We start from the raw sequence: 26,286 nt of genomic DNA on the forward strand, positions 1-26,286 counted from the left end.
TTCCAAAAAATCCAATTGTACTCACAATAATAAAATATTCAATTTCTTTAAAACTTGAATAACAAAAGCAATGGGGAAGATAAGAGTGATACAGTTTTGAAGTGATTGACATCATTCAACTTTTTAGAGACTTTAATCCAATTTGTTCCAGTCCAAATTTTAGACTTTAATCCAATTTGTTCCAGTCCAAATTTTCAAGAAATTTTATTTTGAAGATTTCTAAAAGTGAGGAAAATAGAAACAAAGAGAAAAAAGAGATGATTAAATTTTTGTAATTTGAAAGAAGATGATTTAGAGAGACATGGTGGTGGTTGGGAGCACGAGAGAAAGAGAGGCTGCAGAAAGAAAAAGTGATTTGGTGTGAATGGTATACTATATTATCATGTATAACACTTTAATCCAATGGCTCTTTTTTATGGTTCATCATGAACCATTTAAGTGATGGTTCACCCTAGATTTCACCTCTCTCTCTCTTTATATATATATATATATATATATATATATATATATATATATATATATATATATATATATATATATATATATATATATATATATATATATATATATATATATATATATATATATATATATATATATATATATATATATATATATATATATATATATATAGGGCATATCATATGAGAATGTGAGAATGAATCTGAACCAATGGATTTTAAAATAAATTGTGGAGATTATGGGTGAATCTTTTTTTCTCTCTCCTACATTTTGAAATAAATGATGTAGGAGAGAGAAAAAAAAGATTCACCCATAATCTCTACCATTTATTTTAAAATCCAATGGTTCAGATTCATTCTCACGTTCTCATATAAAAAAGGCATTCTCATATGATATGCCCTCATATATATATATATATATATATATATATATATATATATATATATATATATATATATATATATATATATATATATATATATATATATATATATATATATATATATATATATATATATATATATGCGTGTGTTTTTTTCCCGGGGCGACTTAAATAATTATCGGTGAGTGAAATGATTATCGGCCGATTATTCAGAGATAATTCTAATTCATCTGAAACACTCACGGTGCAGGGGAATTACCCTATGGAAGAGTACATACAATCACAATCTAAGATACATACAATGGCTCTCCTCATCACACGTCTAACAAATAGTGGGTTGATATAACCGGCTCTCTATATAAAGGATAGGCACCAAGAATTCAAGTACACATTTTCAAAGCCAATTTTCATTCACTCTTCTCTCTCACATACTGATTTGAGCATATATCAACCACTGATTCACCAATCAATTTTGGTTTCGCGACGGAAAAGTAGCGTCGTCTCTAGGAATCGACTTTTGATTCTCGCGTTTTCCACAATTGCATGTTCGCTCTTTGATTCAACGGTTTGAGACCTTTAAGTTTATCAAATTAAGAGTTCTCGAAATTGAACACTAGATCCATCGCGTTCAACCTAATCAAATAGTATATCAGCCTTGATTTTTTGAATTTCCAAATTCATGACTTCCACACTTTCGAAAATGGTCAGATCTAGAGTAACTCGTTCTGCCGCATTACGTGAAGTTGCTACCACTCAAGTGGCAATCAATCAACCTCTTCCTCCTCAAGGTAATGTAGATCAGGTAATACACACTTTGTTGCATCCAGATCTACTCCAACCTCCTCATATTGCAGGATTTACTCCAGTGCCTTCGATCAGACCTCTAATACCACCACAAGTTGCATAACCTAAGACACTACCTAATTTCCAACTCTTGCCAGCCAATCTCGGGATACAAGGTGCCAACGAATTTCTTAACAACATGTACAACATCGTTCGACAAAAACAATCACATGCAATATAGGAGTTCGTCTCGAAGAAAATCTATACTGAAGGTAGAGAAAAACATAAAAAAAAAGGGTTTGAATTGGGTTTTTGAAACTTATCCCTTTAAAAATACTATTTATTCAAAATGATGAGTAACAAGGAATGCTATGAAGATAAAAATGACATAATCACTTTATCCAGGTTCACCTTAGAAAATGTTACTCTTATCCAACCGTCAAGGTGATTTTGCCTTAGAGAAGGACTTAATCCACTAATCCTCAAAATGATTACAAATGCACGAGCTAACTGCTGATGACTAACAATCAAAGCAATGATCAACCTGTTAGTGATATTTTAAGAATTCTTACCTATCCGACCCCCTAAGAAATTTAACGATCATTGACTCCGGAAGGATTTTGACCCAACTGGTCCCTTGAAGGAGATTTCTCCATAATGACAAAATGTCAAAGTCTTCTTGAGTCTACAGACAAACACTAGTCACTCAAGGAACAAATAACTTTCAATTGCTTAATGGTTTGTATTTACATGATTTCTTCTTACAAGCGGATTACACAAATGTTAAGTACAAGAAATAATAACACAAAAGTGTTGAGCAAGTTATGAGCAACAACTCCTTTCTTTTACATAATTCTACAGAGATGTATTTGATAGATATTTGGGTAGCATCTTGTAGTGTTCTTCTTTATTCTTCTTTCTTTTCATTCTTTATCCCTTTTTCAATTTGGCTTCAACTTTCATAACTTTAGCATTAGCTTCCGCTTCGCTTGTGTATTTGAGCTTCAACGACATTTCTTTTGAAATCTTTGATCTTCTTTTATAGCCTTCAAAAGAGATGTTGTGAGGATATAAATGACTTTTCCAAATTCAACGTTTATTTCCAATGAATAATATTGAGAGTACATGTTGAATAGTACAACACGTCACTTCCATTACCTGTAGCTTGCAATGTTGTCACGAAAACATGGGAGACAACTTCTGAATAGCACAAACGCCTTTGTTGTAGAGCAATACAGAGTTGTTGTGTTGAAATCTTCTTGATCTTATCTTCAAATGATGTACTTCTATTCTGAAGTAATAAGCTTGGAAGAGATCAACTTCTTGTATTCGTTCTTCTGATGAATTTTCTGATGAGTAGTTCAGAAACTACTTTGTTATGAAAGCATAAGAACATCAGAGTCATTAGGAACATAACCTTGTCTTTCAGAAATGGTAGTAACAACTTTTCTAAAATACAACGCAGGACTTCCTATCTAAGACCGGGCTATATCTGAAGTATAAGGTGTATGGTTTGAGAATAGAGAAAGAATCCAGATGATATTTCATGCAATATTATCACAGTCTTTCTAAGATAGAACCGTGTTTTCAGATATATAAAGCAACAACTTTTCTGACACACAAGTCTTAATATATGAACTTTGAGTCGTGAAAACTAAATAGCATTTCTGATGTCTGATATCCATATTTCTGATCTTGACCTTTATCAATTGCAACTTGACTATGTCATCAGAGTTAGAAGCAACAGCTCTTCTGACAAACACATCTTGACTTCTGATCTTTTGAAGCAAAAGCTTGTATCTGATGTAATCTTGTTTTCTGATCTTAGAGCAACATCTTTTAACATAATTATTTCTTCTGGAGACATTTGAGACTTATGAAGCAACAACTTATTGAGAAGTACACAGGATATCCTCTTTCTAGTTAACATTCACCATTCTTTAGAACTACTGATATTTTTTTCAAGAGTGGATGTGAATAGTCTTTCTAGCGTGCTAAGCATTTATGATGATTCTTTAGACAACAGTCTCGAATCAATAAGCATTTCTAATATGCACACTTAAGAAACCGTTAGAAACAAAATTGTTTACATATAAAATATATGTGTTGTTATCATCAAAATTTAGATATTGAGTGCAGAACCAAATCTTGTTCTAACATATACAATGCGCCTTCACTGAGAATCACCGCGCAAGAGGCTATGTCAAAGAGAAGCAAAATTGTCATCCTTAATTTAACCATATTAAGGAGAAATGAAGCTCCAAAATCGGAGAATCACTAGAAGAGCAAGAAGAGCCTAAGTCTTTATTGGAGAAGCCTCCTAAGCTAGGCGAATAAAGCAGGAATAGAGATCTCGACGAGCAAGTAAAACTCATCAACAAACAATTGAACTACTTCCACCCTGACAAAGCCTCCAAGGGTAAACTATTCGCTTAAACCTTGATCGGATTGACCAGGCTATGGTTCAATACGCTGCTATACGGGAGCACCGATCTTGGATCGACCTATGCGAGAGCTTCACCGCTCACTTTATTGCCGAAAAAGAAAGCCGGTGTAAGTAGATCCCTTAAGCGGAATCACACAAGGAAGGAAAGAAAGTCTATGATCATACATTTATTGTTTCACACAAGTGGGGGTGGAAGTATAAGAAGCCGAAAAAGGTCTCAAATACTATATATTTGAAAATGGTCTACTGAGGGATAGCCCCTTCAAACAGAAGTTGAGAGTAAGAGAAGCGTGTACTATAAAGGAATTGTTGAACAAGGTTCAATATTTCATCAACCTCGAGGAAAAGATGAACACTCATTTTAACAACCTAATTCTAGCCGCCCAACAAGGAAGGAGTCTCACCGGCGGAAAGATGAATCTGGTCGAGGATTACATGGTCGGTACGATAATTACACTCCTTTGAATGTTTTGCAGGAAAAGTTCTATCAAGAGTGCGCTAACACGGATTTTAGAAAAGTGAGGAATCATAACCCCATTTCCTATTAGAGAGTCATCCCGGACGGACAAGATAAAGTATTGTTGCTTCCACAATGGCTACGACCATAACACCGACGAATGTATATAGTTGAAGGGTGTTATTGAAGAGTTAATCAAAAGAGGCCAACTATCTGAATATGTGAAAAGCGGGAAAAGTGAGAAAGAGGAGTCACCCAAGAGTAAGTCCCCCTTGAAAGTTGCGGATGTTGGGATCACTCGCGAAGATAAGAAGGCTAGTAAGGGGAAATGGCACTACATTACTAGTATCACTAGAGGGGCACCCTAGGCAAACATCATGTCTAAGGGGATGTTAAAAAGAAATATCGTCGAGATGATGATCGTCCATAAGAAAGATGGAGGTACATCAACCAAATCCCTTGATTGATCAATGCTCGGGTTTCGAGACTGCGTGAAAATCAGGGGAACCCTAAATGAAATCATCCCTTTAGTTATAACAGCTATAGAAATTTCACGGTTTTTTAGATTCTAATTGACGATGGTATCTCATGCGACATCATGTACTCTAAGATGTTCAAGAAGATGGGCCTTAAAAGAGTAAGTTGATGGTTGTACAAGGACTCATCTTTGTAGGTGTTCAAGATATGACGACCCGTCCATATGGTTTTGTCGAGTTAATGATATCTCTAAGAGAAGAGAAAGATATTCAGACCAACAACTTGTAGTTCCTTTTACTCCCTTATAAAAGTATTTACAATTGCATTCTTGGAAGACCTATTGCAGCAACACTGGACATTGTAGCTTGGTTGGTCTATATCAAGCTCAAATATCATAATCTTTAAGTAGAACCAGTTAAAATTAATGTTGATATTGAAGGGGAGAAATGGTATATCAAGCACTCCATCTTGACCAATGAGGGAGAAAGGTAATGGAACTCAATATGTGTCCCTAACCAACAAGCTAAGAAGCATGGACTTTCAACCTCCTAAAAAAGGCTAACTTAATGAAAAAAAACATGAAGAATAAGTGGTGACCAGTTCACCTGGTTATGTTTTATAGTTCATGTTTAGTTTATTTATGTATAATTAGCTTTCTCAAATGTAGGATGAATTCCCCTTTATTAATAAAATGTGACAAGTTTTGAAATATTTATTTTCTTCGTGACCACGTAAGATAACAACGAGTCAAGGGTACAAACGAAGAGATCGAGGCCCCAACATAAAGACTCATGGGTGTTGTCGAAAAGACCACGTGCGTGCGACCACAACAATCAAAACCCCACATCGTGAAGCACACGCACAAAGAAAGTGGCAAAACCACTAAAACTGAAATAATGGTTCGCCCCCTCTGGAAGCTAGCCACTATAGAGGCTCCAATGGGTTGGCCATACATCAACCTCAAATTGGATTTTCACGCGGGCGGGGGAAGAGGAACCGAACTTTGGCTGAGAACTGTCCTAGAGACGTCCAATAAACTTGGAGGGAAGACCTCATAAGTTCACACAGTGCCTTGAGCACTTTACTCGGCATCAATTGCGTATACTATAAACAGGTTAAATAACACATATCTATTTCATTTTAATTGTACTTTATAGTAAACATTGCTATAAAAAAAGGAGGAAGGCTAGCCGCGAAGCAATATGATCTTCCCATCTTTGAGTATCTGGTCTGGGCGAACTTGTTCCCTTGAAATACACAAGAGATGGTGAAAATGCTTTACTTGGTGCAAGCCGCTATCAAAGGACTATGAAACAACGGTCACGTTAGTTGTAGAACACTCAGTTAAACATTTAGGAAATGAGGCATTCTCAAGACATAATGATTCTAAATTTCTTTGAACCAACAAGAAAGAAAAGATAATTAAGAGTTAACACAGAGAAAAAGAATATGTTGGACAATGTTCCATTTAATGAATTCATCTAATGTATGAGTTTGATATGTTCTGTCATGATATATGAGGTTAGAATGTGATCTTATGGTGTATTCCTACAACATCAGTACATATGCACGACAGCAAGGGAACAAATTCATAAGTCTCGCATTTAACTTTAATGCATGTCTGGTTTTATTCCAAATTTCTCCTATGATTATAGCTCTTTATGCTTAAAATAGCTATTCTAGTGAATATGTCTATCCTACTATTTTCAATCATGTTTATCATGAGTTCCACTTGTTGATGGATTCCTCACATGAACAATCTTCTATCTACTCCCAGGATGGACAGACAAAGGAATAAACATATGGCATAAATTCACATGAATAAAATATATCAAGACAACTCATTGATAACATTTAAAAGATTTCTAATTCATTAAATTTCATATTATCCAATAATTCAAGTTTATCTCATAATGAGTAAAATAACCACAACACAAAAAGATGTTAAGCTGCACATTCCTAAGCAATAAGATAGAAATAATAAATCTAAGTGTGGCACTTAAATCTCTTGCAATTTGTTAATCAACAAGTGACATATTCAATCACGACTCCCAACGTTGTTTCCTTCAGATCTGACTGAATCGAAGTCGCGTCAGAACTCTTCGTATTCTTAAATTTCTCTTATACATAATTCTTTCCAAATTTCAAAACATCTTTCTTTGTTGCATTACATCTCTATTTATAGAGGTTTTCCAGCTTCATATTGTTTTTCTATTTGGTTCTTTAGCCTTTACAATGATCCATTAACTTAAGCCTAAAGAATAAAAGCATATTCCTTTGTGATGTACTATGATAGTACATTGCACATGGGAGAAAACACGATAGTGTGGTAACATTGCAGCAGCAGCAACACTGCAGGAGAAGCAACAATATAGCAACAACAACAGGCCTTGACATCTTTTCAAATTTTGTCTTGTAGTGTTCCATCCTTATTCATTCATTTTCTCCAACTCAATCCTGTTTTCTTTTCAAATCTTTGTCACGCCAGCTTTAGCATTGAAGTTGAGAACTCATACCAGCATCTTCTGGCTCAAGGCCTGCAGGATGGTGTTCACTAATTCCTGGAGTGACAGAACTTGTCACAAGAGTCAATTCTGCACAAGTACAAAACACATAAAATTGATAAGAGAGATCACTTAGTGTGCTCTATCCTAAAATAACTAAAGTAACATAAAATATAAATAAATGATATTACTCAAGCTCAAATCAACCCTAAAGTTCAAGTATAAGAGGCTTAAATATATCACACAAAATGAGTTATCACACCCCCAAACTTGAATCATTACAGGACCTTAGGTGATGTGATAAATAACATCGGGAAGAAATAACATTTACACAAAAACTTTAAATCAGCAGCACATTTCTTACAACCAGAATTTTTCTCAAAGGATTGTATCTAAACATTGGCACAACTTAGTATTTATCATTTATTAACTTATCTGGTGCGTGTGTGTAACCTATGATGCTACCTGTCATGCTTGAAGTTTTCATTCAAAATAATTAGCCTAAATCCTAGTTTGGTTACTTTATCCTGGGGTTCAAGGTTTAATTTTTAAGTTTCAATAGGGGGTTAACTAGCTTATTGTTTGTATTGGCCTTTTGGTTCATTTTGAACTTAGGGATTCTACTTGCACTAATTTTCTTAGTAACTTTTGCTAGGTGGTTCACCTTTTCACCTGACAGTATCTCTCTTGTAATGAGTTCAACCTGTTACTCAGAGTGAAGACATCCAATGTTCCTTCAATATTGGGCACAGAACTTTATTCATAATGTTCTTTGGTATTTTCATTCTTTTTGTATATTTTTGTGTGTTTTCTTTTCACTTCAATTTTTTAACGCATTAGTAAATGCAAAAGATCCATTAGCTAGCCTTATTTACTAGTGTATTCCTGCCATAAACTAAATCCTACAATGAGTCTTATTCCATACTTTAGAGTAGTTCAAACTCCTTAAGAGACTAACTACTTTTCTGACTTCTTCTGGCATGACAAGGGTCCCTCACTAAGTCACAACTTGTGCGTTGATTCTTAATTAAGATATTGTTTTCAATATTTTTCAACAATCCAATTAAAAATCTTCTAAGATTTTTTTGAAATTCTACTGTTTCAAGATTTGGTTAATTACTATTTCTCTTTTTTAAACATTCATTAACAACAACAAAATACATTAATTCAAAGGAAATTAAAATAAAAAAGCACCAAAAAGGTGTCACACCTCCAAACTTAAAGTAAGAACAATGTCCTTACTATTAGCCTGGCAAATTATGGCACGACAGCAGACACATAGTTAAAACATAATTTAAATAGACAATGACAAGCCCCCAAACTTAAATTGAGGACAGTGTCCCTACTGTCAAGAATGCAGGTCATTATGGCGCGACAGAACACAATAGTAGCTAGAAATAGAAAACTAAAAGTAATCATGTTATGGTTGGTTGTTTGAGTGAGAAATACTTGTTAGGCTATGAGTCTGTTGGTTTTTCTCGTTCCAAATTGTTGGGAATTTTTTCTCTTCTTCCAAACTTTCTATACTTCCTTCATCAAATTTTCTTCACCCTCGAGAGGCATGACAGAGGTCGCCTCTTGAACAACAACATTCTTTAACTTCAACTTTTTTTTCTTTAATTTTGGGGAGAACTGTACTGAAATATTCAGAAGTGAGATAAATGGAATTTTCGATTTTGACGTATCAGAGGTCATCTCTAGCATTTTATAATTTTTCAACTAATTTTCATATGGTGCTTAGGTGGAGGCCTTTTTAAGACACCCTCCTCATTGAGTTATTCATCCTTCATGAACACAAACTTCTCAAACAACTCATCTTTCTTGGTTTTCCGTGTCTTTTGAAGGAATGGTGGAGGTGGTATTTCTTGAAATAAATCTTAATGCTCTAGATTATGGCACGTCAAATATTGTCTTTATAGTTTCATGTGATGTGACAGAAGACTTCCCCTTTTGTAAATCGGGATTTGATAAATCGCCAGTTTGTTAAACAGTAATGGATTGTTCTGTTTCAGCTTCTAGAGTGTCCTCCTCCGATATGTCAGAGGGCTCTGTCTCCTCATAGTCCCATGGACTTAGAGCAATAGCGATTTGACCAATTTGAGTCTCGAAATTTTGTATACTCTTTCCTTGAGCTTGAAATTGTGACTTTGTTTCTTGCATGAAAGTTTTCAAAATAGACTTCAAATGGTTGGTTCTATTAGTTGTCACATTTGCATTAGAAACAAAACTAGGGTGATTCTTCCATCCTCCATAAGAAAAATCAGCATCATAACTTTCAGTGGTGCTTTAATTTTCACGTCAGAGAGCATCATAAGGACTTCAACATGATGTGTATTTCAGCTAGTTGAACAACCAAAATAGTGGTTTGACTGACCTTCATTCTAGAGAAATCAAACTGCATATGTGGCACTCCCGCACACCTTTCATGTCACAAAAAGAAAGAAAATATCAAGTTCTCAAATGTAAACTTTACAATTAATGAAACAATTCCCGACAATGACACCAAAAACTTGATGGATAATTTTTATACGTGCAAGTATACACGGTCAAATTAGTAGCAAGTGATAAGAAAGAGTATTGATCCCGTAGAGATTGTATTAAGCATAATAATTTTCATACAACAAGTTGTAAAGTAAACATGAGTAAAGGTAATAAAATAATGGTATGTGTCACGTGGTTAAGAAAGTGTAAGAAAACATAGAAGGTAATTAAGGGTTAACAAAGAGAGAAAGAATATGTTAGACAATATTTTATTTAACGAATTCATCTAATGTATCAGTCTGATATGTTTTGTCATGAGAGATGAGGTCGGAATGTGAGCTTATGGTATATTCCTCCAACAACAATTCATATGCAACATATATTAAATTTGAAGAAATTATCGAAACTTTCCAAAATCATTTTTCAATATAATTTTTTAAAATATTTTTCTATATTAAAAGAATTTTAAATCATTAGAAAGATAAACTTTCCATAACTCGTTTCAAAACTTAGTCTTTTCTATTTTGTTTTTCCTTTTTTTCAAACCTTAGTCCTCCCCATCTTAAATCTCAAACGAAAATTTAGCCATTATTTGTAAAGAAATGATGATTGAGAGGTTCAGGGGAGGGGACTTAAAAAAAAGAGATATTTTAAATTTTTTTTAAAATGTTATTATTGATAAATTAATTTTCATGATTAATATATTTTTATTCAAAATATCATAATAACTCACATTATAAAAATAGCTCTTTTATTTTCTAAATTAGTGGAATTCCGTATTATAAAAAAATTAAATTTTTAAAATACTCTTCTTCCAATTCCCCTCAAAATTAAACTTTTAAATATTTAGATATTTTAAAACGAAGAAAAAAATTGAGTGAAATGGAACAAAATAAAATTTTTATTTAATTATTTGAATATTTTATGATCGAATTGAACAAAATAGTTATTCCATTTAAATTGAAAAATAAAAAGATAAAGCTAGAGGATTGAATGTAATTAAATATATTGCAGCGGGTTCTGCTGTATTTCATCCTCTTTTTATCCATCAAACTCATAGAAGATAAGATTATTCTATCTTATTCCATTTATCCAAAAATAGGCTTAATTAATATTTTAAAATTAGAGAAAATACTAGTTCTCGAAAGCAAATCTCACGCCAATATTTACAAAATGTGAGAAACATACTTAAAAAAAAATGTCCACAAGATATGTCTCACACATATCTTTGACCACAGCTTAAACAACATATAGGAACAAATACAAAAAAAGCTCAGATTCATATGATAATATATATTATCACTCAACAAATGACATGGATTTTTTTCGTGTACTCACTATGAGCAAGTATATGAGAAGAATCCAATTCTCATGAAGATTTAGCAGATAATGACATGACTTGGAACTCTTCATGGAAGCCAAAGAAAAAAAGAATTCTGTTTCTGGTTGGTTCATCCACCATATCTCATCTCAATTTGTTGGTCTATGACAGCACATAACATATCTTCCAACTATGTTTTTCATAGGAAGTGGTCCCCTGTTCATATATAAGGCAAAGAGTAACAAGAAGGTAAGAGTAATAATAGAGAAAGCAATTGAATTAAACATCAATGCATTTAGAAAATCACACATGTCAAGAAGTTGAAAAGTAATGAAGAATGAAAACTGAAAGTTTAGAGTAGCTGCTGAAAATAGTTACTTACCATACATGTGAATCATAGCTATTGTTGCGATTATCCCCCATAACATAAACATGGCCTTTTGGCACATGCTGCAAGGATCATAGAACTAATGAGGAAAAGAAAAATCTGAACATTGAATAAACAAATAACAATAGAATTTATCAGAATTGATAACAATGGTCTCACAGTTAATTTCGTTGTGTATGTCGGTGGCTCTATCACAAAATTCTCCTCTTGAGGAACACCATTGACATAGAGTACTCCATGATGAACCTGCAAAATGTTGCACAACTGAACTTAGAAAAACCTGAATGGTGTAATTAGCAATGATGGCTTTTATCGAGTTAATTTTCAAGCAGATACTTAAGTTTGGAATATAATGTAAATATCAATTGATATTTACTACCTCAACGGTGTCTCCTTCTTTTGCAACAATTCTCTTGATAAAAACATGTGTGTTCTCTCCAGAATGCTACATTAGAGAAACCAATCATGTAATTATAAGTATACTACATATTCCATACGAGTACAGTGTGAACTAGCGCAACATACCTGTGTTGGATCTCGAAATGTTACAATATCACGTATAGCAGGAGTCCTGATGTAATATGAAGCCTGAGGAAATTAACAAGTAAAATATAAAAAGAGATGAGACAAGTAGAAAAAATAAAAACAAAACCAGAAAACATTCCTTGATCTTATTTCTGAAAGTGTTTCCTACCAGAACGCAATTAGATACATGGTGAATTCATTAAGAATGTGAATCATAATGTTACAAACTGCCTTCAACATTTGATAGTGGCAGAGGAAGTTTCAAAATTGTTTAAATGCTAAAAAATTGTTTCACTATAAGACAAAGTTTCTAAGTCTCAGTAGGTAAAACATCATAGCTACTTTGATAAAAGAAAGAAAAACAACAAAATAAGCATTAATCAAACAATTTATGTTATTTACGTAAATTCTTGACAAAACAAGTTACAATATTCCTTTTGGACCTCTTTTTAATTACGTGGGGACTAACGCGATGGTGATTGTCTGCCCTGTAACCTAAATGAACAGAGTTCGAATTCTCACCAAAAAAACGTTATTTTCATTTAATCTTGTGCACTAATTGATTAAAACTTAACATTAGATGAGAAAGGTAACCAACCAAGGAGAAGGCCAGGTTATCCCGAGAACTACTATGCGCAATCAATAATCGCTGAATAATTGAATGATGAACGACTCACTTAGGACACTAAATACAAAATATATCAAAATTTAAACTTTTCAATAGGATGGTATGAACTACTAAGATAATAATGACGTCCTCAGTAAACAATCAAGAACCAAAATAAATCATGGAAGGCTGGTCAAATAAATCATAAAAACCAAGTAACCAAATTAATCTAATTTTTTGAAGATATCAAATCATGGAAGGCTCGTGTGAAAGTATACAAGCTTAAGCATAGCACACTTCTCGTTCTGCTGGCTCTCGCATCAGTAGCATAAAGGTTTTCAGACTTATGCCAAACCTCATAACATGTCCTATACGGACGAGAATGTGAATGTAGGCTCAATATAATTCTTCAACGGAGTTACAAGTTGATAATCAGCTAATTTCCAATCATCTTTTGACTTAGCATCAATATCTGAAGACTTCTTAATAAGATGATATGAAAGACATTGGCCCAAAAACCATAACTCGGCAGAAGAATATCAGTTCAAACAGTTTTTACCATTCAATTTTTCTGTTGTGATAGTCGTCGTTCCTTTTAACGCAAAGGAAATCAAACTCTTTTTGTGGAGCATCCTTTGATGGGATTAGTGACATGATGTTTCAACCAAAAAGGTTGCAACAAGACCAAATAATAGAGTCTCGATCACAGAAACAGTGAACAAACCAAAGGTTTGATGCAGACAAACTGAAACAGTGAAGAAACCGACGCATCTGAACTGAAAAACTGCTGAAACACACCTCAAACATGAATCGCAAAAAACTGGAAGGGGTCCCAACAAAACCAAAAAGAAAAAATGATACAGCTGGAACAAACTCTGTCACAACCGAACTTGCAGAAGGCAGTGTGCTACACACAAGCGCAAAGAAAGCATTCTGAGAGTGGCGGAGTATGGAGGAGCTTCTCACGGCAAGGTGCAGAAGGTGGTGTGTGACACAAGCTCGAGAAGACTTACCCGATCTTCATACCAAATTACAATTTCCAATCAGAAAGAGCAACAGTTCGTTATTTCAACATCCTTGAAGTAAAATTGCATGCATGAGATCATATTCTTAGCAGGCAATTTGCAATGGATCGTTTACATTAAGTAGTTATTCACTTTAAATCCATATAGCTACACATATTTTCAGTTAGTTACCATAATACTCTCAATCTTATTTCTCATATTACTGCTCAAGAAAAACCAATTAACGCAACATAACTTCACTCAAACTTTGAATAGGATATTTAAAGAAGCAGGTCTCCGAAATTCATTTTCACTATTCTACCTACTATCAACTAGAATATGCGGAAAGATATACCTAAAAAGGGACGTTAGAAATTAACTTTCAACCTATCCTGCATGGAATATACGATCAATGACAAAATGCAAGAACAATTTCAGGCCAAAAGGGGAAATTAGAAACTATAAAACTCCATTTCATTGACACCTATAAGTTAACAATTATGGAATATTACCGAATCCGTGAGATCCTATGCATAAAGTTGGATACAACAGAAACGGAAAGAAAAGTGTACCTTTTCGACAATAATTCGATCACCAACACGAAGCGTAGGGTACATAGAAGAAGAAGGTATAAAGCAGAGTTGAGAGAACGTGGACCAAAGAAGAAAAACCACAAGAACTCTGAAGAAGCCTTCGAGACCGGGCCATCGAAGGAAACTCCAACTCTGACAAGGCATCCATCGGGATGAAGGATAAGTGATGAGAAAGTTGTGCATGGCAGATGGCCTCAAGAAGCTCATTGTGAATTATGATTATTCAACACTGTCTGAAGAAAGAGAAGTTATATATGAAATGGGGGTTTTCAGTACTGACTTGGTGATTAAGTTTTCTCAAAAAAAGAAAATGAAAAACAAAAATGAGATCTATTATCTGGCTATTACACGGTTTTGACTCTTACGTACAGTACCAATGTTTTTTTTGTTTTTTCTTAAGATAGAATTATTAACCGCAGCATGTATACGGACTTTCAACCGGAATAACCAACAAACGAGAGTAATTAGGGCTCTTTGTGGGCCGATTTGTGTTGGATTAATAGAAATTTGCAAAAATATTTCATTTACATCAAATAATTTTTTAGAATAATATAAAATCTTATTATTTTTTCTTTTTTTCATATAGGTTGTGACTTGGGAATGTTACAAATGATTTTTTTTTTTTTTGAAATTGAATAATTTATATAAGTTTTCATGATATTGATAATTTAATTATGCAAATTAATTATGGTTAGAATTTTGAAAATTCACTATCCAAATCATTTAACATCGGATTTTATTGATTTGGTTGGATTTTTGTTCAATCTAAAAAAATACTCAATTAAAACATTACGATTTAGTTTGAATTTTCCCAAAACTAATAAACACGCTTGACCATGACATACACATTACTTTATTCTATATTTAAAATATATTTTAGGATGAGTCTAACAATTTGGTTTATTGTGATACAAAAATAATTTATTGAAATATGTTGAATAAATGGAATGTCGTGTGTTTGAACATGCACCTCTACGCATGATGTCCCTACACAGTTAGAGGTAGAAAAACTGGCAGTGGCTCGCTGAACCGGCACGCGCACCTACCTAAAAACGGTCAGTTGGATTGGGATTTTAGGCCCGTAACCTACCAAAGTCTGCCGCCCGTTAAAGATAAATAAATAAATAGGAGGCCAAGCCCGCAACAAGCCACCTTGGCAGGGCGGGCTAGACTTTTTTGTCCATTTCCACTTGACTGGCTTGTCTATCCCGCACTTTCATTGACAGACTTAATGCGGGGCAGGACAAGGCAGGACGGGCGGCCCGTTTTGCCACCCATATACATAGCTATCAGTTGAGTTGGCTTAATGGGACAATCCTTCTATTTTAAATTTTTTTTTGTCCTTCCATTTTATTTTTTCGTGATTTTAATCCTTTATCTTATTTTAGTATCAATTTTTATGACATGACCGTTGAAATGATGATGTATCATGGCTTAAATGGCATGATTCAATTTCCATGTCATTTATAATTTTTTGTTGTTGCAACATTTAATGATTAGTATATCAATCATAGAAAGTGTGCAACTGTATTTAAAAAAGTATTTAACTAATAGAAGGAGTTGTGAGGATACAATGTTATCCCTTTTATTTTATATTTTTATATTAGTTAAGTGTTGGCGGGGGGACAGTTGTCGCTCCCGAGATTTTCATCCAAGTACAAACGCAAAAGTGACGCGAAAATAGAATCGTCATCCGTGTATATTTATCCCAAGAGAGGGAAAGGAAATACAGAGTAAACCTGAGGGAAGGAAAAACAAGGTCGAAAATCCGGTGTACGGCATAAGCATCAAAGCGCATCAACAACGTAAAAGTAAATCACGAGTCAGAATGTACGTCGAGCACATCCGAACAATACACCTATAAGAAAAAAGTCGCAATCCAGACAAAGCAACAACAGATATATGTATCATATCTCAAAGAGTGAGACGAACGAATCGCAATCAAAAATATTGTCGTGTTTCGCAAAAAAAGCAAAACACAAAGCCAAATGCGTCCATCACAAATTTTCTTCAAAGTCTCTTGCACAAGCTAGCAAATTTATTAGAAACAACAAGAAATCGCAATCGAAGTTGCACAATTGCATCGCAAGATAAAACGAGAGTGAATCGTGAAGAAAGAAATGAGAAACATGCATCGGAAGCGCGAAAACAAATACAGGACAGCAATGACGCACTCAAAGAAAACGTCGTGAAAACGACTACAAACCGCACACGCGTCATACAAGTTGCAAAACAATGATAACGCAAGCATACCGCACCAAGAGATCACCACTTACCACACATTTGGAACACGGGGCAGCATTGACGCAATGTAATAAAACACATGGAAAATTGACTCAAAAATGCACAAACGTGATAACAACGATCCACAATTGAGTGATCAAAAGCACACATGCATTATGTGAATCTTGAATCACAAATTGCATGTTTAAAACAACACGGGACAGCATTGCATCAAGTTATGGAAACTCAAGGAAAATCGCACCGAAACGCAATTTAAGCACACGGATCATCATTAAATGCACGATTAAACACAAATAAGCATCAACCAAATTCCGAAAAGTGTAACAAGACATACATGTAACTCCGGGAAGCAACAACATCGAGCAAGAAAATCAACCAAAATCGACATTAAAATCCACTATTTGAGGCACAAACTCAAGTATCGGCTCAAGATAAATTGTCATCAAAACGCAAGCATGTCGCAAATTGGAAACTAACATGAAAAGGCTCGATTTCAAGCAAGCACAACATATTTCATGAAATAATTTCTCAACGCAACTTCAAGTTCAAGAAACAACTAATTACCACAAAATCAATTCACAACTCACAGATTCAAGAATCGGCCATTAAGCACAATTGTTATCAACACTTAGTCAACAACAATAATCTCATCATCAAACATGATTTCAAGCCTTTTAATCATTATCATCAACACTTTAACAACAACAATTATCCATTAAGCAAAACCATCATCAATTTGGATTTCTCAAGAATTAACAATTATGCATGAACATCAAGGATTCAATTTTAATTCTCAACAATAAACAATTATCAACATTCATGAACAACAACATACAATAATTTCCAACATCATCATTTCAATTCTCATCATCAACAATTATTATTCATGAACCAATCAATTAAACACTCATCATCAACAAATTCATTCAATATCATCAACAATTACTTGATTCTAATTCTCATTATCAACAACATACAACAATTTCAAAATTATCATCAACAATTATCAAGCAATTTTGTTCATTAACAACAACTCAATCATCAACAACTTCATTCAATCAACAAATATCATCAAGGATTCGAGAGAAATACTGGAATCAAAATGAAGAACGAAAATGAAGAACGAAAATGAAGCGTGAAGATGGAAGGAGTGTCGTGGTTGTGCTCGTGGTTGCCGAAAGAAGAGAACTCGCAAAAATTTTGATTGTATCGTGAAGGAGGGAGTCTGTGCATCACAGCTTGGTGCGAACGGAGGGGGGTCGCCGAAAGCTTGGGCGTCCAGAATCGGAGGGAGAGTGGCGGTGTTTGGCCGTGAGTAGTGGTGTGGAGATCGGAGGAGGAAAGAGTGAGATCGGAAAGATTGATGAGTTTTTGATTTCTTGATGATGTTCTTGAGCTTTGTATGAAGTTGTTGAGAAAATGAGACAAAAGGTGAGTTTGATTCAAAAAAAGGTGAGAGAAGTGTTTGTGAGATTTTGGGGTGCAACAAAAAATAAGAGGGCAAATTTTGGGGTGCAACAACAGTCTTATCTCTATTGGTTTACTGGAATTATGGTCGCTCGAGATACATCTGAGCATTCTTGATTAACAAGCACCCCGATGCCTTTGAGGACGTCTCCTATTGAGGACTACGGGTATTCTGATTCCACGGAATTACGTTCAAGATTAACCCAATATTACCTCTTCTGAAGGATGAGATGGCAATATCTTAGCCTCCCATTCGCTTTAGAGTTGGCGCTCTTCTTGGCCTTTCAAAGCTCGATCAACGATGTGTCTACCTTTCGGATTCTACTCTTGCAGAGAAATGATTCACACGGAGATAAGGTTTATTGAAAGACATTCTAACGTAATCTCTCATCGATTCTTACAAATTGAGCTCGGTTTTTTCCTTCTATTTGATAGCCTCCTTAGGATCGACAAGGCCAAGCGAGAAATTTAATTCAAATGGCGACTAGAGATTTTGTTCTCCCTTCGTATTTCTTCCTGTGGGGTGTGATATTCACCATTCAGTGGGAGTAATCTAAAGATCAAAGGATTCCCTGTCGTCTTGCGCATTAGGTTCCGGTCGGAGGGGTCTGATATCTTAATGACCTCAAATTAGAAATTTTTATTTAGAGTCTAATGTCTATGAGGCATCTCCCAAGGACTTCTGTCGATGGTGGAAACTATTTTTACCACCGGCCGGTACATATCGGCAACATGTTTAACTTCTTCTCCCTTCAAAATTTTCGTTCACTAGGATTTCCAATTTTGGTGCAATATCAATGGGCTGGGAGGAAAAGATGTCTTAGTCAATGGATTACAATCTATTACACGAGCATCGTATACCTCAGTGATGAAGAGGAAGTACGATTGAATAAACATAAATATCTAATACTCTACATCGTTAAGGTGTACGGTATGATTCGTAATGATAATTGCTTCGGTCGTCGATAATTTTGTGTTTGGAGTTCGGTTTACTCCGTCGTGATCTAGTAATTCTGGTATAATACGGTCTTGGTTAATCGTTAAGTTCTTTATCTCTTGGAGATGATGTTTCCGCCATATATCTATGTTAGGATTCATTACGGTGAAGATCGTGTCGATGATGGATAATTGACACGATGTGCGATTTGGAGGTTGATATTTAACCTTTGATAAGATATTGAAAGTAATTACCTTCATTCTCCTACAATTATATTGTAGATCTGAATTTTCATCTAGGATCATTCGTTCATTTCACTTTGGGGAGTTTTTCCAAAACTAGAGATCCAAAATTTAGAGGATTAAAGTTGAAATTTTGCTTGATCGGATCGAACACGATGGATCCTCGTATTCGATTCTGAATGATCTTGATTCGGTGACCTGATAAGGTTACAAACTAGAGAATTGAAGAGCGGATGTGAAATCATGGAAAACGCAGAAATTAGAAGTCATTTTCCATAGACGGCACCACTGTTCAGTTCTGAAACCAGAATTGGATGCAGTTGATGAATTAAGGATCCTGAACATATGGTACTCATCTTTGATACGGTCTTTGGTCATGTGGAGTGGATTTGAGTTGAAGTGGATACCATCTAGTTGGGCCTTTTTCCTGGTCCTTAACATGAACGGTGACATTACAGTAAATGGGCATATTCACTACAACTTTTTTCTTACTTTAGGATTACTCTTAGTCGTGGTTTATTATTTGTAAATCTTAAAAGCACAACTCATGCACCATTACAAACCTTAATCTTATAAATCTTGGCAACACAACTCTTGTGTCGTCATAAACCCTAATACAACTCATTTATACCATCAAAAACTTAATGATCGATTATTCAATTTGACTAATCAAAACTCCATTGCTTCACCATACTAACATCGAAATTCGAAGTAGAATAAACATTTATCATTCCAGCGAAAGACAATCATCACACTAATCAAATGGATAAAATAAAACAACATATCAAATATATTGTCGTTGCACCAAGATTATTTATATCTTATATAAACATTTCAATTATATTCATATCAACTAACATACTTTTACTATTATCGTTGCTTCACCATACAAACATCGAATTCTGAAGCATAGTAAAAAATGAACATCAAAATTATATAAACATGATGCTAATATTTTATTTATTATCATTAATTAATTTATTATGTATTTTAATCGAATTCATACAAGAATCACAAAAAATAAAAAATTATTCGATACATGATTTTATATATGGCTCTGATACCATTGAAGGGAAATAGCGATATAAATGCTGCAAAAAAGGAAATTCCCCTTAAGTCGGTCCTTACGAATAATCATGATTAATGATAGAAACGGATACCTCTTGTTGCGATTAACAACTTTGACGCCTAATCAGGTGAACGATCACAAGCGCTGAACGAAGAACAACAATATTATTCAGTCCACACGAACATAAGGCATATAATCTCAGTGCTAGCTAATACGAATGGAGAGAGAGAGAGTAGATAACACTTTTGCACAAGAGTTAGAAACACTTTGTGTGGGCTACAAGAAGAAAAAAACCCACTTAAGTGAGTTATACCTAACGATGTATTGTATTTCACTTAAGTGCATGGTACCTTATAGTATTTTCTATTCCACTTAAGTGTGTCATACCTTACTGTGTTCTATAATTCACTTAAGTGCATTGTAGCTTAAGGTGATCAGTGATTCTCTTAAGTAAACCATACCTTACGACGCTTCATACTTCCCTCTCTCACTAATTTATCCTTATGTGTGTGACCCTATAATTTCTCGAGACTCGAGGGCCGAGGCACCAAGAAAAAACCAAGTCCTCGAGAAATGAACACTCCTCGACATCTCGTCGGGGGAAGATAAGAGAAAGGAACATAGACCCCATGAATCTCGGGAGTATAAGGGGCCAACTGGCCGCTTTCACGAATACACGTCGTTGGTCGTTTCACGTGAGAAGATCATGTCCGAGTGTGCAAACTCAGAGCTCCACCAAGCTGGGGTATGGGTCCCAAGGGAGACACCAGCCAAGCCTAACACAGACAGAACTAAGTACTTCCAGTTCCACAAAAGCCACGGGTACACAACCGAAGACTGCATCCATCTCAAGGATGCGATTAAAATTCTGATCCGAGACGGCCATCTCAAGCAGTACATGAAGAAGAGAGATGATCCACGGCAGGAGACACGAGAAACAAATAGTGTCGAGGAAGAAAAGCCATCCTCTGACTATGTCAGCCTCCAGGTTGCCATGAGCATCACACGGCCAAAAGACTTCTACATCCCGGACTGTCATACCTTAATTTTTTACCCTAAGAATCCTTAATCATTTTACATTTATGCAACACATCAAGATCACTATCTTGAGAGTGACCTTTGGCTTTGTACTAATTTTGCCTTTGAAGGATCACCAATCACCTATGTTTGTTTATCTTGTGAATACATGTTATACTAATCTCTAGCCAAAATGCAAAAAGTTGTTTTGTTTTTATTTATATTTTGTACATTGTAAGTGTTGAGCCAAATACATTCATCATCAGGGTTTTGACGATTAACTCTCAATCATCTGGTCATTCATGGAAGTACAATGGCTTAAACTTCAAAGGAATACTCTCATCATCAAAGTTTCATGTCTTGAGCATATTTAAACTTCATTTGATCAAGTTCATCTCAAGATCATGTGGATTGATTCATCAAGAAACTCCATAGTTTCATGTGTTTATTTCTATACCGCCTTCAACAAGTTTCATCAAGCTATAAGCCTCATCATCAAGTGTGCTTCAAGATATTATCATTTCAAGTTTCTAAGTATTTCATCATGCCTTATATTTCAAGTAAAGTTCAAAAGATTCAAAGTTGATTCAAGGTGTTTGACCTAATTTGACAAGTTCTTGATTCTATGACCAAAAGGGCATAACTTTCTCAATTTTCAACATTTTTTAGTGCTTCTTTTTGAAAATGACTCTCCTTGACATCATCAACAACTTCTCTTCAAGAGTCAAGAAGTAACTTTGCTTAGAAAATCATTAAATATGTGAAGACATTATAGGTCCCTCTTGAAAGCTCAAAGAATTTTGAAGGTGTGAAAAACACTAGAAAAGGAGGGTTTGAATAGGGTTTTAACACCAAAACTTTTCCCTTTTAAAAGAAGTTGATTCTTGATAATAAAGATAAATATGCAAGAAGGAAAGAACAAGGTATGTTTATACTAGTTCACTTGAAAAATATCAAGCTAATCTAGTCCACCCGCCAAGGTGATTTCGCCTTATCAACAAGGTCTTAATCCAATAATCTCAAGATTATTACAATGAACAAGCTAATTGCATATGACTAACAATACAACCTCTAAGACACACTAATCATAGACTTCTTAATAAATATGACCAACTGGTCTCTTAAGGAAAATATCAAACTACAGTTTGAAAGAAAATATGTTTACAAAGAATGCTTCTACAAAAGCTGGAGTAAACAGCTAGTTTCACTCTTCCAGGGCAGCCCATCCAGGATGACTAGTACGAGCTGCCCATCCCAGCTTTTACACAAAACTCCTGGCAATTACCCATTTTTGGGCCATGATCATGGTTGCCCAGCCCAAAAATAGGGACCAATGGCCATGCGCTAGGGGCACTATAAATACCCTCTCATTTGAGAGGGTTAGATAATTCAAATTTTATCCTCAAACACTCTCACGTACCTCTGCACTCTTATTGACTTTAGCATCAGAGTGTCTTACAGATACACCCCCTTGTTCCTTGATACCAATATTGAAGTCGAAGTTCTTGGCCCACTTCAGGTTCTGATCAACCAGTAAGATCAAGACTATTGGCTCTAGGGCTTACAAAACATGACATACCCAAATTTAATTCTGCGATCATCCGAATCTCCAACATAGTCAATATAATTATAACCAACTAGCTTATTCCTTTTAGACCTCTTATAGAATAACCCATATTTAACAATATCTTTCAAGTAGAAAAGTATGCTTGATGATGGAGTTCATTTGATGATTCCACAAACCAATTCATGAGGCTGATAACATACATTAAATCTAGTTGAGTGGATGTCATATACATCAAACTTCAACCATTTGCTTATAATAAGTGTTGTCAATCTTTGTTCTTTCAATTTCTCGAGTAAGATTAGTTCTAGGAATCTTAGAGATATTAAATAAATTGCAGTCATCCATTTTAAATCTTTCCAATACCTCCAGGAATATTTCTTTTCACAAATGAAAATTCCACTTGAAGATTGAACCACTTCTATACCAAGAAATAATTTCATCATTCTAAAATTCATCATCTCAAAATAAGCTTCCACCGTCATAGATTAAACATGAAGAGAACATTTCTAGTAAATATCAAATCATCCATTAAACCCTTAAGCGAACATTTCTAGTAAATATCAAATAATCTAGGTATATAGAAAGTTTTCAAATTGTATCGTTACTAATCGACTACAAACCCTAATAGTCGATTTTGAGATGGAATAATTGAATAAACATAAATTATAATCGATTATTCAATAATTGATTGAGAATAAAGGCTAATTGATTAAGTATAAAGGATAATTGATTATTTAATGTAAATTTTTTTATACATCACTCTTTGGGCTAGTAGCAAAATAGTTGTTCTGTAAAACATATTCTGGTGGTTTTTATGAAATGAGAGGGCCCTCAAAATCATTTTTAGGAGTGTGAGATAGTTGTCTTAGAAACATAGGAGTTACTTCATCATTTTCAATACTCTAGTTACTCAAACAACGCACTAAGCACACAATTGATCAGACAAACTTTCACACTTCTTCTCATTCACAACTTTGAAGCTTCATGTTCCTTGTTACATTAACTTTCTTTAGTACTTCATTAGAACCTTGAACATTCTCTCTGATGAAGCTTGTGATAACTTTAGGCTGAACAATATCATCGGATATAGTTGGAAAGATAACATCGAGGACCACCAAGATCACTACCAAGATCAAGTAGAGGATCAAACAATAGAATACCACTGAAAATTGGAGTCATCATCAAAACCATAATGACCCATCAATGGATCACATCATTAGTTGCAGTACCTACAAGCACATAGATCAACACAAAATGCTCATACTAAATCTATGGCCAACCTTGACAATTGACATTTTGTTAAAAGCTTTCACTTAAGTTATTTTTAAAAAAATTGTTACCTGTCATGTATTTTCTGCCCCTGAATTAAGGTACCATATCTCTGCATTTTTAGCTTGCTTGTTCCCCATGTAAGCCATCAATATTATTTCTTTATCATGTGTTCTAACAAAGTTGGCAATTTCTTTTGTTTTACCAGAGAATTCCCATTAAAGTGGTCAATTTTGTGACAATAGATGACTTGTCAAAAATTCCTCGACCAGATTCTCTTACTCTTCCTTTAAAGCTTTCTCGAGCTCTACTTCTATAGAAATTTCTGATATAACTCACTTTGAGAACTTTCTTTTCCTCAATGTGATTTAACATGTGTTGTTCATGTACTAATAGTCAACTTTGTAAATCATCTACTAACATAGTTTCAACGTCATTAAATTCTTCTATTGAACATATCATATAGTCAAATTCAGAGGTTATAGAATGTATAATCTCCTCAATAATGTTGGAGTTCACACCTACATTGATGCACAAGATAAAGAAGATGAAGATGAAAGGAGAGAGAGAAGAGAGAGTAAACGTAACTAACTTTTCAACATAATTTTTTTTTTTTGGTTACACTTTTCAACATAATTTTCAATCTCTAACAAACTCTCAAATGTGTATAGAATACTACTGACTGAAAATTGAGTTTCATTATTTATACAACCAGAGTTTCATTATTTATACAACCAAACTTAAATGCAAATCAAATGCAAATTAAACTCAAATGTAAATGCAAGCTAAAATAAAATTGAATCAGCATTACAACAAACAAATAATCGTCACGTCTTCCATCTTATCTTCATATATTTTCATTCTATTTACAATTGTAAATGTTCTTAAAAGTACTCATCAACTAACTCTTCATCGTCATTTGCAGAATTTCATACTCTTTACGAAGAGTTTGTAATTGAGTGTAATTGACTCTACTAATGCCTCGATACTTCTTCTTCAAGGAGTCTCATATGTCTCTAGCAGTATCCTTTTTGAGAATAGTTTCAAGAAGACTCAATCATTTGCTTGATACAAGCAATTGTCTTCCTTTAGACCCTTAAGCTTCAAGTCATTTCTTTCCTCTCCTTTAATTGTTGTTCAGTCATGATGGCTTCTTCCCTTACTTTTAAAATTCCTAACTCAATCATTTCCCAATATTTCTTTGATACTAAAAAAATTTCCATCAAGATACTCAAATGATTATAGTGACCATCAAATCAAGCCTTGAAATTGCAGGCTGCACAAATTTGTTAATGCTCTCTTCGGATGTCACTATTAATGTTCAAAGAAAAATGCCGCTGCAGGTAACCGAGCTTCTTTCGAAGCTCTGTACCAAATGTTCAATATCATGAAAACAAAGATATTGAAGGACAACACACTTCTGTTTTATTGAATTAAAACAAATAACCTTTAAAACTAGTCTTACACCATATCTGCCCCACATAAACATGGCTGAGGTCAGTAACTAAACAAAACATGCATACAAAGAAAGAATATCTTATAGACAGAAACTTAACATCCATTATTCCTACTCAATAGAACAACAAAACAACTTTCTTCTTAATTAACGGGACAAAAGTAGTTATCAAGCATTACCAAACAAAAAAACAAATAAATCAGATACCAATTTAATTCAATTATGACGTTGTTCATATATATTTCTAACAACTGCATCACCCAGATTGTGAAGTTAGAAAATCTATTTTAAATTTACATACAGAAATTACCAAAGAGAAAGAAATATCTGCCGCAGACGTCAGTGCATACGAAAGAAAATTGATAAAACTAAAAGAACAGTAGCTTAAAAATAAAGAAATAAAACAAACAATGAAAATGACAAACAATTAATTATATTTTTAGAACATATTTGTCAGAATTATTATCACTAACTCACTTGTTATAGAGTATTAAAGTTATCTAGATACTAATGACAAGAAGAATAATGTTCCTCCCGTCCTTATTTTGATTTCCAAATTTTTTGTGATGAATAAAAAACGGTAGCTAC

General features: G+C 34.3%; 1 protein-coding gene across 1 annotated transcript; it reads right to left on the reverse strand.

The window, feature by feature from the left end:
* Nucleotides 1-11,180: 11,180 nt before the first annotated feature.
* Nucleotides 11,181-14,741, reverse strand: LOC131655706 (chloroplast processing peptidase-like). Its single transcript, XM_058925529.1, has 6 exons — nt 14,410-14,741; nt 12,227-12,289; nt 12,081-12,146; nt 11,861-11,947; nt 11,696-11,763; nt 11,181-11,529 (listed from the first exon to the last, which is right to left on the reverse strand). Exons 1-6 carry the CDS (start codon nt 14,635-14,637, stop codon nt 11,463-11,465), a joined length of 579 nt encoding a protein of 192 aa, XP_058781512.1. The 5' UTR covers nt 14,638-14,741; the 3' UTR covers nt 11,181-11,462.
* Nucleotides 14,742-26,286: the final 11,545 nt, after the last annotated feature.

This window comes from Vicia villosa, linkage group LG3, assembly GCF_029867415.1.
Source record: "Vicia villosa cultivar HV-30 ecotype Madison, WI linkage group LG3, Vvil1.0, whole genome shotgun sequence".
In the NCBI taxonomy this organism is placed as follows: domain Eukaryota; kingdom Viridiplantae; phylum Streptophyta; class Magnoliopsida; order Fabales; family Fabaceae; genus Vicia; species Vicia villosa.